This window comes from Lissotriton vulgaris, chromosome 1_1 (assembly GCF_964263255.1).
Source record: "Lissotriton vulgaris chromosome 1_1, aLisVul1.2, whole genome shotgun sequence".
NCBI classification, from domain to species: domain Eukaryota; kingdom Metazoa; phylum Chordata; class Amphibia; order Caudata; family Salamandridae; genus Lissotriton; species Lissotriton vulgaris.
Genome location: NC_141685.1, coordinates 262,890,611 through 262,903,711, shown reverse-complemented (window position 1 = coordinate 262,903,711; position 13,101 = coordinate 262,890,611). Strand labels below are relative to the sequence as shown.

The window sequence follows — 13,101 nt, the reverse complement described above, 5'->3', positions numbered from 1 at the left end:
GCATGCATAGTACAGCTCAGAATAGAAGAACACTGAGAACTGGGTCACGTGCCAGAGTCCCGGGACTGAAGCAATCAGGGTGGCGCTTTAAAGCTCGAGCACTTCGAATGTCTCAGTCCTGTGATAGCAGGGTTACTAAGATCCCTACTACCGCCTCCGTTCCGGGAGGAGAGTGTGGGAGTCCCCGCGTCTGGGTAGCTGCTGTCATGGCGCAGCCCAGGATACAGCAGAAAGACAAATAATTCTGCTTTTCGTGCATTGAAGGACACTCCCTGTCATGCTGCTACCATATGTACAGCCAGAGAGCACGGACAGCTCGGGGTCGCACTGCAAACAGCCAGGGTTTCAATGTTTCTTCTGCCAAATGTCCATATCCCTTTCCTACCAGACTGCAACATAAACAGACGGTTTGGGGATTTTCTTACCTGTCAAAAAGGGCCATTATTACATTTTAAATATGGCAGATAGCTTGAGCCTAACGAAAAGCGCTCCCTTTGTGCTGTTGCGAGATTTGTTTCCATAATCGATTATCGCCCTGCATCAGAATACCCAAACATATCTTTTTATCCTAGGGAAATAAAGGGCTGAATAAAATGGGATTACAAATAGATCGCAGACAAAAAAATAACGCCTATATTAGTAAAGCGCACGTTAACACCTTGGGTAATCTAGAAGATGAATAAATAACCGGTGCAATTACAATAACTTGCCCAACCGACTGGTACTCTTTTTCAATTTCCGAATGATGAAAGGTTGAGTAGTCCCGCTGGGGAAACACAGGTTTCAGAAGTGCATATATTAATCCATTGCAACACACGCCAGCCACTTCTAAGGTGTTCAGGAACGTGACACGGACATACTCAACTCGATTAGTTACTACTCTCACCCACCTGGAATACGCATATAACTACACTCATCACTTATGTGGTTGAGACTTTTCCCGACAACTATTTCATCTTTCAAAACATGTGTTCCATTTCGGCCTGAATTAAATAAAGGGTTTACTTCTATAGTAGATTCCTTTGAAACCAACTTTACAAACGTGAACTTTGAGAGAATTAGGAATGTTCGGACTGAAAATCTACACAGAAGAAGTTCTTGGTAAAGCCGTGCACTGCGGGCAGCAGTAGACAGTGGCGACTTAGGCTATGAAACATCCTAGGGCATTTTACAAGTGGGACACGGACAGCGGGAGGGGAGGGGGCGGGAACGGGCACAGGACAGTGGGAGGGGGGGCGGCGGGAACGGCCAGCACTCACCTGGACCTGGACTTCCTCCGGCGGCCGTGGTCGGCATGGAATGACAACAACAAACTTGAAGAAAAAAAACGAAACTCCGCCCACCGCCGCGATGACGACATCGCAGAGGCGGAGAGCGAAAAAATCGCGGGAACGCCCCCGAATCTGGTCCGGCCTTGACGGACAGATCCGGCTCCCAATGGCTAGCCTCCATTTATGGAGCTAGCCAATGGGAGCCGGGGGACGTTCCTGAAGCCCATATTGTAAACAATAGATTTTGCCTGTGCCGAAAAGCTGCGCAGAGCGCAGCCTTCGGCAGGCGAAACCTAATGAAGTTAATGCAGTGAAACAGGCTAACTTTGCCACTGGTCAAATCAAAGGTGGGGCCAAGGAATGAAGAGTCATCGAAAACACTACACTAATTATACAATACAACAAAACGCATTCCTGAAATTCAACACTTCTACTCAACACTATAAACAATCTACAAGCGATTAGTGACAGAAATCATGTCCAACGCACCTTCTCGTTGTAGGGTTCATCTCGCAGGACCTCAGGGGCCATCCAGTAGGGTGATCCAACCACCGACAGCTTCTCTTGACCTACACTGAAAACACAAACATTCTTAAGAACAGGTTAAATTGCAACCTACAAGATTGTAACTCCTCTTTCATTTCCTGTTAAATTCTTGGTTATACCTCACCATCACAAATACATGTAAAAAAGAAGAGCTCCACCTGTAGGAAAACTGACTGCAAAATTGGAGAAGCTCAGTGCACTACAATTGTTTTACAAGAACACAAATCAGCTGCGATGCAGCGTAAAGAAACAAAGCACGTTTTCAGATAGTCATGCTGGCTGCTTTCCCACGTGTCATACGGCAGTGGGAAGGAAAGCGCTGAAGCAGGAGCTAGCAAGTACTGCATTCCTTGGACCCAAGAATAAGGGTTTCACCTATGGTTCAGAACATGGAAATCTTAACAGATTCAAACGTTGCTTATCCTAGCATAAAGACATACATCTTTAGTGACTAAAAATTATGGCAAATCGTGGAGCTGCTTCTTGCAGACATGTATTATTGATGTGATTGGACATCGCTTACACAACGACTAGATCTGAAATGGAGCTGATGACTCAAGTCACGTGAAGTAGCTTTTAGGAGTAGATCAGAACAAAAGTCACAGAACTCAAAACATTGCACTGCGACAGGAAATTGCTTTCAATGGTTCACAACTGATGAACCTTATTTCAAGAAAAAGTTACTTATCTGTAATTGTAACAGTGAATGCATGTATTTTACAAATGTTAGGTGTAAATGAATAAATATGAGTTATTAGGTGAGTGACTGAAATCATGTTTAGCAGTAAAACTAGTCAAATGTGCATAGACTGCCAATAACAGGCGCAGAATTTCCAACCGCACCAACAAAGTGACAGAGGCGACAAAACCCTAACCACAGGGGAATGTTCTCCTTTCAGAGCAGGAAAGAGATAAAGGCTTGTGGTAGGCAGGAAGATCGTCACATGTGAGTCTACTGATTGCAGCACTATCACAGAATCAGTATTACAGCTAAATAACTGATTCATAACTATTAAAATGTCCATTGATTCAATGTGTCTATATGCATAGTATACAAGCAGTGAATATCTGAGAGAAGGGTAATGAGATTTTTTTCTTGTCGGGTATGCCTTTTCTGAGAACTAGCTCTTCAATGCGTTATTGTGAACCATAAAGCACACCTGCTGATAGCGTAGGCCCTTCTTTCATCTGGGGAGGCAAGCTATAGATTGAGATGCCAGGATTTTAGTAATTTTAGTATCAATATTCCAGGCACACCACCAACCAACCAACAGGCCATCTGTGCAGGGAGGGTTAATTGAAGAAATATAAACAAGTCTTTTTTCATTTGCCTGATGAATTTAGCCCTGTTGATGTGCATCTGAAAGAGTTCATGGCATCCATGTTATGAAATCTGTTCTGCAGGAAAATCATGATGAGAGAAAAATGGGGTCTGATTTAAATTCCGAATCTGAAACAGTCTTAGACAAGAAGCCAGGATAGGTACAAAAGCAAAATTATGGCTTACCTACACACAAGCATAGGTATACTTTCCTAATGATCTAGCTTTCAAGTTCACAAAACCAGGCTGGAGTAGGACATCAACACTTTGAAAATGTATGACCTGGTTTCTAACCTCTTGAAATCATTAGAAATGATTTGCTAGGAGAAGCTGGAGAGCCAATACAAATTAGCCTCTCTCAACAGGTATTGTTCTAAAAGTTACTTTTCCCTAATGTTTAATAAAATTCAGACGTCATTGTTGAATTGGATTTCTAATACCTATTTAAGTAGTTTTTATTGAGAAATAAACTTCAGCGATACAATAACATTTCAAAGGAAGTAGTAAATTAGGCATCCCGGGAACAGTAGGTAAATCACAATAGACATAATTAGAGTGCGGTAGGTCTAGGGTGAAGGAGGATCTACGATATCAGGAGTCAAGGGAGGTTGACATATATCTCCTCGATAGGAGTGCCACAAGCCCTAAACACGAGACCCCTTTTTGGGACATCCACGGGCCACATATACCGTTTTTTCCTCTAAACATTGCCCAGTCCAAGTCCTTATCCCAGTCTCGCACTATAGGCGGGCGCGGCGCTCACCATCGCTGGGCAATGTTTCTCTTGGCTAGCATTAGTCCCAACGTGACCCATTGTATCAAGCAGACACTTAAATCAGTTGATTCCCAGTTGTTTAATAGACATCTAAGGGCTTCCACACAAAGCTGCACGGACAAGACAGTATTAATGATGTTGTGAGTGTTGCGCCAATAGGGTTGGATCAGCTCGCATTCCCAGACTATATGGAGAAAGGTTCCCATCTGACCGCATCCCCGTTTGCAGGCACCCCAGTCTGCTCTCCCCATCCGGACCAAGTGGGGCCCCGTTACATATACTCCGTGTAAGAAATTTAGTTGGACAAGTCTGAGACGCGCTGGTATCGCTACCACTCAGAGAGGAGATAGCCTCCTGCCTCTCCTCGTCGTCCATCTCTATGCCATCTCTGGTCCACTTCTCTCGGAGGGCCTGGAGAGGATCTGAGGTGTTGTTGACCAGCTTTTTTACATCAACTAAATGGAGCGGGCATGAATGGAATAAGACAGTCTAATATTCTATCTTCTAGCGGGGATGATTCCGGTAGCGTGACCCCGGATTGAAGGTGAGTGCGCAGTGCGTGTCTAACCTGCGTGTAGTGGAAGCGTTCTGGGTCAGCCAATTTGTACTGTTGCTGCAATGTGGTGAATTACTTAATGGATTACTGGAGAAAGTGAGAACTGCAGGCGGACCTGGCTGTGGCTCAGGGGAGGAATCCATTACCTGAAGGAAATACACTGAGGAAAGTATTTACCTATCTTTCCAAGTGATTCAGGAAGGGGGTAGAACAAAATGGGTAGATGAAACAGGTACTAGTGTCTTGGTGGGTAGACCTAAAAAACGTAACATGCTTTTTTTCTTTATGTGCCATCCAGATTTTTTTAAACTATTTAAAGTTACATCTGGGATAAACGGAGAATTTTTCACTGTTGCAACACTACGAAATAGAAAATAAATGAACAATTCACAACATACAGGTCTAATAAACTCTATATTTTGTTCTTTTATCAGCCCCATATCTCACACAGAATATTCCTAAATAACTTCATCACAGACCAAGTCTAATTTAAGTTGTCCACTGCAATAAATTCTCCTGACACTCGAATCAGGTCGGGTGGCAGATTGTTCCGTATTATTCAGGCAGCCTTCATTATACAAGTCTGAGGTAATAAAGATTTTTTCAAATGTTGTCATTTTGTCAGTGAGCGTGAGCATTAGTTTCTCCATGGTGTATTGGGCTCCAAATCTTAGATCACCACAAAGTAAGAGTGGGAAGTTGTGCAGCCTTCCTTTTAGGCTAATGGTCACCTTGGCTACAACAGAAGCTGTGCGATAGGTTTACCTGTTGGTGTTGATAACGGGTAGTGACCTTCATCAACATGGTCCAATAGGTTTGTTATAGGGTTCCTCTGCAATTCAATATTGATTTAGTCTTTAAAGTATGGTAAAATCTCAGCCCAGAAATTCCTCACTTGACCAAATTCCCACCAAATATGCACAGGACCCCCTTTCTACAGAACATTTCCATAGATCACCTCAGACGCATCGATATCAAGAACCATCCCAGCATATTCTTATACGTATTTGCTATGTACTAGGTGCATTATGAAAGTACCTTTAATTGGTCTGATTAATTAGACCATAAAAGTGCATAATAACATTAAATGCATACATCAGTCAATAAAAACAGAATGCATCAGCATTACTAAGATAATATCAATAAAAAGACTACAGGTTGATGCATCAGGTAGAAGATCACCAGTTCCATCCTGGACTATACATAAAAAAATAAAAATGAACATGATAAAAAAAAAATGTGCAAATGGAGAAATGGGCTGCCCTCTTCCACAATAAAATATATGCACACATTCAGATATGTCCTGTTCGAGGTTCTCTGACCATTTTCACAGTATATGTTGGTTGATAGAGGGGAAGGCTTTTAGCCAAAACGAGACATAATGGTATTATTGCTCACTTTATATATATATTAAATGCTAGTGATGCCCCTACTCCCCGATGGCTGCCATGTGCCGAGTAACATTTGATAACGTAAAAAGTGCCAGGACTCGATTTTAACAAACCAGAACTGCTGAGTAACAGCTGCTTTAATCGGAAGACATTGTTCGGTCTCAATTGGAAATCATTAGCCCATTGTGTTCTATCTTTAAGGTTTCCTACCTAAAACAAGTACTATAGCCATAATCTCTCCCCTCAGCCCAACTCGGGTAACCTTTATCTGACATTCCGGATTTAAAATTTCAGTTCGTAAAAACTAGAGGGAAGGGTAGGTGATTTGCCCTGTCTGAACAGCCCTTTTCCAATTTGCTAGGGTTGTTTTAGTGGAAACCATTAGAGCACCTAGTTGCCTATGCGTTTGTGGGAGGGGCCCTAACAGATGTTGCAATGGAACCTTGTCCCTTCTATTGGGCAATGGAAGGGACAAACCACGCTGGACAGCCTAAAACAAATAAAGCCAGCAAGCAAACCTCAGTTACAAAGCACAAATCCAATGGTAAGCAATAGTCAGAATGCATTCCCAGAGAAGTTTTCCGAATGGCCCCAGGTTGTTGTTACCAAAACCAGACGGTACTCTGTCTGGGAGACTATTATAGATCCTGCTAATTGTAATTTAGGAGACATTTTTTAAAAATCCAGTTAAAAATTAACAAAATAACAAAAGAATCTAGAATTTTAATTAAAAAAAAAAATCTGTCTACTTTCCGGTTGTCTTGTCTCAAACCTTTAACTAGCTCAGTCCAACACAGACCATTATATTGGATGAGGCCGGCTATTGTAATTTCATGAATGCGGGTTTGGGTGCACAGACTCAACTCAATCACGAGAGACGTGAGCTCGATGCGATGTAGCTCCCAAAAGCCACCTTTTCTGCCGTTCTCTCTGCGCATCCCAGAGAACTTTAACCATTTTCAAGAGCAAATTCTCCAAAGTGCACACAATGACTCTGTCTTGAAGTCTGTCCCCGGCATCCCGTGCTCTGATCACACTGTAGAGGCGTGCAGCGGCCATGAACGCTCTGGGCGCCCCGGCTCGCGCCTCCTTCCGCATTCCTCGTGTGAAGCTTTGCCTCCGTGAACAGACTGTCCTGGTGCGGAATGCGCTCTAGCGTCGGCCACAGCTCGGCAGGGCTTCCAACCGGCCCAGGGCATTAGACAAGCGCGCTTCTGCACACACCCCGCGCCCCTCAGAGGAGGGTGGACTCGGAGGACAGACGGGGAGGGCCCCCCTTACAACATGCAGGACCAGCAGGGAGGCACACCTCCTCTCCCAGGACGGCCTCACTCGTTCCCTCCTCCCAGTCACTGAAGTCCTGAAGGGAATGAATGAGCTCACGCTTGGCAGACACTAGAGCTCGCGCTCGGAGGCCTGCGGGGGGTGTGTGTGTGTGGGGGGAGGGGGCCACTCAGCCAAAAAACAAAGTGATGGGAAATGTAGACGGAACAGCCCGTGTGACGGCTGGAGAGATGCGGCAGGGGCGCACAGGCTGATTGACGACGGTCGATTGTGATCTACAAAAAGGACTTGGAGTCCAAGGTTTTCGGTGGTCATTACACCCTGCTTTACACCGACTGGACGCCCTCACAGGTGGATACGTAGCAGGGTCGGATTGGGATCACAATTCGGCCCGGGCACTGACGAAAAAAGCGGCCCACATTCAAGAGGCGTGACCCATATTTAAGGGGCGTGGCCCACATTCAAGGGGCGTGCCCTTTCATAAAACACCATTTGCACAGACAAGGAATGAAAGTGGGAGGATACTGTTCTTGCACAGGATACAGGGCAAAAGTGCCAATGGCCTACATGCTGAACAACTAAAAAAAATAGCAAGGCCCCTTTCTGTCACAAAATTATTCCATCCCTCCAGCACAGGAGCACCTGAAAAGCAGCAAAGCCCCTATTACTAACCTACTTAGCGCTCCCCAGACCTTCAGCTCAGGAGCACATGAACAGAGGTAAGGCCCCTGCAATTAGTAAATTAATCAGCCCTCCAGGCCTCGAGAAAATGTCCTGGCAGGGGAGCACAAAACACAGCTTTCTGGGTCATCCTAGGTAGCCAAGTAGCCAGGGGGGAGGCTGAGGTGAAGCTGGTGCATGGGAAGTGCCTTCCCAGTGTGTTCTGGCAGTTTGAGTGTTTACCATTTACTGTAGTATTACCCTTGTACCTGCGTATGGTACCCTTTTGTAACTTGCACGTCACTTTTCTCTGGTATCACACTGCATGCTACCTCTCACTTTTGTTTGCTTTAGATACTTGCACAAGTGCCACCATTGCCTATGTAACGTTTGTTCTTGTGCTGGAGAGTCTGCCATTTATTGCAGTATTATACCTCTACTTGTACTTTGTACGCTTTTGTAACCTGCACACATATCACTTTTTCCTCCTGTAATGTACCGATTGCTACCTCATGTATTTTGGTTGCTCACTATTGTCACTTTTGATTCATGTAACTTAACGTTTGCTTTTGTAATTTGTCCACTTGTAATTTTTCTCCTCATGTATTATTTCTGTTCCTTGTGTGAAGCGCTCTGACACCTTCGGGTAAAGTCCGCGCTATATAAAATTGCATAAATGAATAAAAAAAAAAAAAAAAAATTCCAAACATCACCTGGCCCCCAAAGCAAGACCCATTCTTCCTCGCCCACTATGCCCTGGATGTGAAGGGCTGTGGGCGAGGTGTTAAGACTAACACCGTTTCTGAGCTGCATGGGCCCCAGGGGGGCCGAGGTGCAAATGGCTCAAAGGCCTGAGAAACACCTGGCCCCCAGGGGGGCCGATTATTGCAAACAATCACCCCTGCCCAGCCTCAACTTGATTGCTTGGCAGGGCAGGGGTGAAGGAGAGGCCACAGCTGACAATCGCTGTCCGGCCGCATTGCGAGGCTGCTTTCATTTTCTCAGTCTCTGTCTCGTGCCCTCCGTGGGCCGTTTTTTTTCTCCCCTTTCCTAGTCCACTCTCTGTGGACTGGGACAGGGGAGAAAAAAACGGCCCACAGAGGGCACTGAGGCACCGGCCCTTCGGCCCATTCCAGAATGCCCGCCTTGCCAATCCGCCCCTGACACGTAGCTATAGACAACCATAGCTGCCAAGTGTTCAGAGTGCCCTGTGGGACATTTCCATCGCTTCGGTGTGCGTAGGAGTGACGTTCCATTGCCAAACGTGTGACAGGTCAAGTGACACGTTAACGCAAGCAACTCAAAATATGTTCATGCAAGCAAAGACTCTGAAATGAAACTCGTCCGAGGGGATGGGTGTCTGGGGTGGTCTGCTTTCTGAAGCAGGCCTACATTTCAAGACACAAAATCCCCTCTTCACTGACCAACTGGTGGGTAGGCAGAAGAGTGCTGGGCAGACATCTAAAAAACCCTCCACAATACAGGACCTGCATACCACAACCACCACCTCTCCTCCTACGTTCCCACCAGACATCCCCGCTCAACTGGCCCTGGCCACCATTTCACGGATCCGGGAGACCACGGCTGGAGGAAGATCCTTCTCCTACCCGACTGTAAAGACCTGGAACTCCCTACCTCTGCACCCCAGGCAATCTCCATCACAGCCACAATTCAGGAAGGACCTAGAGACCTAGCTCTTCGACTGAAACACATTCACCTCCCACTAAGCGTCTTGAGACCCTCACTGGTGAGCAGTCATGCTTTATAAGAAAGCAGATTGATTGATTCACTGTCCTACTCCGCCACAGGGAGCTGACCGTCTACTGAGGAGTCCATTCTGTAGTAGCATGTACCTGGGAATATATGACGTTACAACGAATTACGTTGCAACGCATGCCTTTACCACGCATGCGTTACAACGGAATTCGTTCACCACGCATAACATTTACCACAATTACTAGCGTGGTGACGTCATAGTCGTTAAGAGAAAGCGGAAGTTTATTTTCCGTTTTCTCTTAAACGACGCTGATACCCGACGTGGCTCCAGGTGAGTTTCTTTTTGGGGGGGGGAGACCCCCCTCCAATCCCCCCCCCCCTTTTTTTTTTACCTTTACCACATATACCTTTACTACAAACCTCGTAGTACAGGTATGCGTGGTAAAGGCTTTCGTGTTAACCACGCATGCGTTGTACTGCATGCGTGGTTAACGATTTCGTTGTAAAGGCTTCGTTGTACTGGCCGTTTCCCGTACCTGGCAGTGGTGGGTATCGCCCTCTCTGAGCCCCCCAACTGGATACACCCCATACGCACCTGGTACTTCACAGAGAGACAATGGTGATGTGGTATGGGACCTCATCCAACAATGTGCGTGGAGGCACTCTTGGCCGGAGGCTCTTATCTGGAGAGGAAGGGTGCTGTTTGTACTTACTTGTGTCCATCATGTATTCCGTACGTGATGTGCAGGTTTGTATGCCTCTGCGTTGGCTTGTAAATCACCCTTGGCATTGCTAACCCCAAGTATGCAACTTAAGCATCCACTATGAATGAACATTACATTAAACATGCATTCACTCAGGGAATCCATTTGGATCAGTGCTTTACCACTAGAAGGCTGTCCCGTCTCAAACATGGTGAGAACTGAGCTTGACAATGAAGCCAGTGCAGCTCACATCAAAGTATCTTCCCATTGGACGTAGACCGTGTCTAGGCCTAATCTAAGGCTGAAGCACAGCAACGAAAACATTTCACTACACAAAAATGTAAAAAAAAACAAAAGAAACACCGGCCAATATCTAATGTAATAATGGTGTTGCGCTATTTGCCCAAGATCCCTCGAATTGTTTTCATCTGCAGCACAGTTAACCATCCCCCACTCATTTCTCAACAAAATAAGTATCAGAAGTTTTTATTTCAGGATCTAAAGTAGTTCCTCTTCCAAAAGAAACATTTTAAATTGAAGAGTCAAGGTTTATGTAGAAAATGTTTTTCAGCAATGTTTTTACGCATTTCTTTAACGCGTTCCCCACCAGAAGTAGACAAACATAGGGGAAACAGAATGTAGCTCCTTAACGCCGGAACGGTTGTGTCCCAAACTGATGGCATGCCGGGCTGCTCACCGTTCCTGGCGAGAATTTGTGACAGGACATACTCTGCTTTAGTGCTACTGAGATGACAGGTCATTTAGCAGCTTCTGTATTGACAGCTTTCATCGGACTGGATGCAAAGGTTGACTAGTTCGGATAAGCAGAATCCTAAATTCTTCTACCAAAAAAATACAAGTACTGACAAAGCCAATAGGTATTGGCTCTGTTTTTTAGCCATGTTGTACATCTCTGCTGCTGTGGTATAGCATGGTAGCATTTTAAAAAAAGCATTTGCAATGCAATAGGTTTCGGAATTAGGAAAGTCTGAGCTATTGTTATTGTAAATGACATTTTTTATTTATGTTTTGTTTTTGAAAATAGCGAAATTAATAGCTTTGTCATTAACAATGCCAATTATAACGTTCCCAAATGTGACACCTATAGCATTTGTAATGCAATATGTGTTGTATTTACGTGACTTACATTTATTCATATTACAAATAACAATGGCTTTTAATTTTTTTTATTAATTAATACTTAACTAAAAGTTATTGTAATTTAGAATGGCAATAGCTTAAACTTTTGTAAATAACTTTTGTGAAGATTATGTTCGGTGTATTTTATTGTGACGAAAATCCAAGAACAGAAGTGAAATATTAACATCTTTTTGTTACATTTGTAATAAAGCTTGAAACATTGAGAGAACATATTTGAACCAGTTGTTGTTGAATGGTTGCATAGATTGATGCTGTGGTGGTGGCGGTGAGTGATGTTGTGGTGGCGAACGAGTGATGCTGTGGCATTCAGTGATGCTGTGGTAGCACATAGTGATGTTGTGGTGCCCCTGAGTGATGCTGTGGTGGTGCTAAGTGATGCTGTTGGCGATGCTATGTTTTCTATTGCTATCCTATGCTGTGATTTGTTATGCTATGCTATGTTTTGCTATCCGATGTTCTGATTTGTTATGCTATCCTTGGGGAAAAAAGCGGTCCAAGATTTGCTTTTTTGCGGCCTTTGCTGTATTGGCGCCGCTTATGGACTACAGAAGAGCTACAGCATTACGCACAGGGCCTGAGGGAGATAATGATTAAGGATGTTTGCCAAAAAATTCACTGGCTGAAGGCCATTCGGACCCTACTATTTAGACTGGGAATGATGGAACTATGGGAAGACCCAGTAAACGCTGCATTCCCCTCCAAGAAAATTTTGAAAGAAAAATATTGGGAGATGGTGAATGCAGAAACTTGTAAGAAGGGCCACTCCTCACATCTAATAGGACGTTTCCTGGAGTTTAAGGCCCAGCCAAAGCTGGAAATATATTGGGATGCCATAGAGAAGCAGCAGGACCGTAAACTCTATTTACAGCTTAGAGTAGGCTCCCTCCCATTAAGGTCATTTACAGCCAAATGGAAAGGCGAAAATGGAAATGATAAATGTCCTAAATGCGGGGAGGAACAGGAGACAATAAGTCATTTTCTTTTTTTCTGTCCTTTGTACGCAGGCCTTAGAGCAATGTGGGTCAAGCCAATTTGTAAATTGCTAGGCACGCGTAGACATGAAGAGGCTTTACGAATTCTATGTACAGACCCTAGACCACTAATTGCTATTGCTCTGGCTAAATTTCTGAAATGGGCATGGGTAATTCGTGCAAGGTTAATTGCGGCTGAGATTTGAATATTGGGTGCCTACTGCTCTTATCAACTGAAATATGGGGGCTGTTTCATCTATACGAGTTTTGTGAAATACCACCCTGGACTGTATGTAAATTGATGGATGCTTCTACTTTATGTATTTTTTAACACTTATGAAATTATGGAAAATGCAATTCGGCAATTGTCTAGAATAGTTTAATCTCTTCTTAATATTTATTCTATTGTTCTTAATGGATTTTATGTTGAAAAACTGGATTTTATGCGCTTTTATGACTTAATTGTTGAATAAAGTTTAAAGATATCGGCTATGCTATGTTTTGCTATGCTATGCTTTGTTATGCGCTGCTATGTTTTGTTTTGCTAGGCTATGCTTTGCTAGGCTATGCTTTGTTAGGCTATGCTTTGTTAGGCTATGCTTTGTTAGGCTATGCTTTGTTAGGCTATGCTATGCTATGCTTTGCTATGCTATGCTATGCTATGCTATGCTTTGCTATGCTAAGCTTTGTTTTGTTATGCTATGCTATGCAGTGTTGTGTTGTGTTTTGTTATGCTATGTTGTGT

At 44.2% G+C, this 13,101-nt stretch overlaps 1 protein-coding gene across 2 annotated transcripts in view; it reads right to left on the bottom strand.

The window, feature by feature from the left end:
- Window positions 1–13,101, bottom strand: part of TESK2 (testis associated actin remodelling kinase 2) — a 610,614-nt gene that overhangs the window by 83,698 nt on the left and 513,815 nt on the right. For both annotated transcript variants that reach the window (XM_086952281.1, XM_086952282.1), the window contains one exon: window positions 1,761–1,845. In XM_086952281.1, coding sequence (XP_086808407.1) covers window positions 1,761–1,845 — 85 coding nt within the window. The remainder of the gene's footprint in view (window positions 1–1,760; window positions 1,846–13,101) is intronic.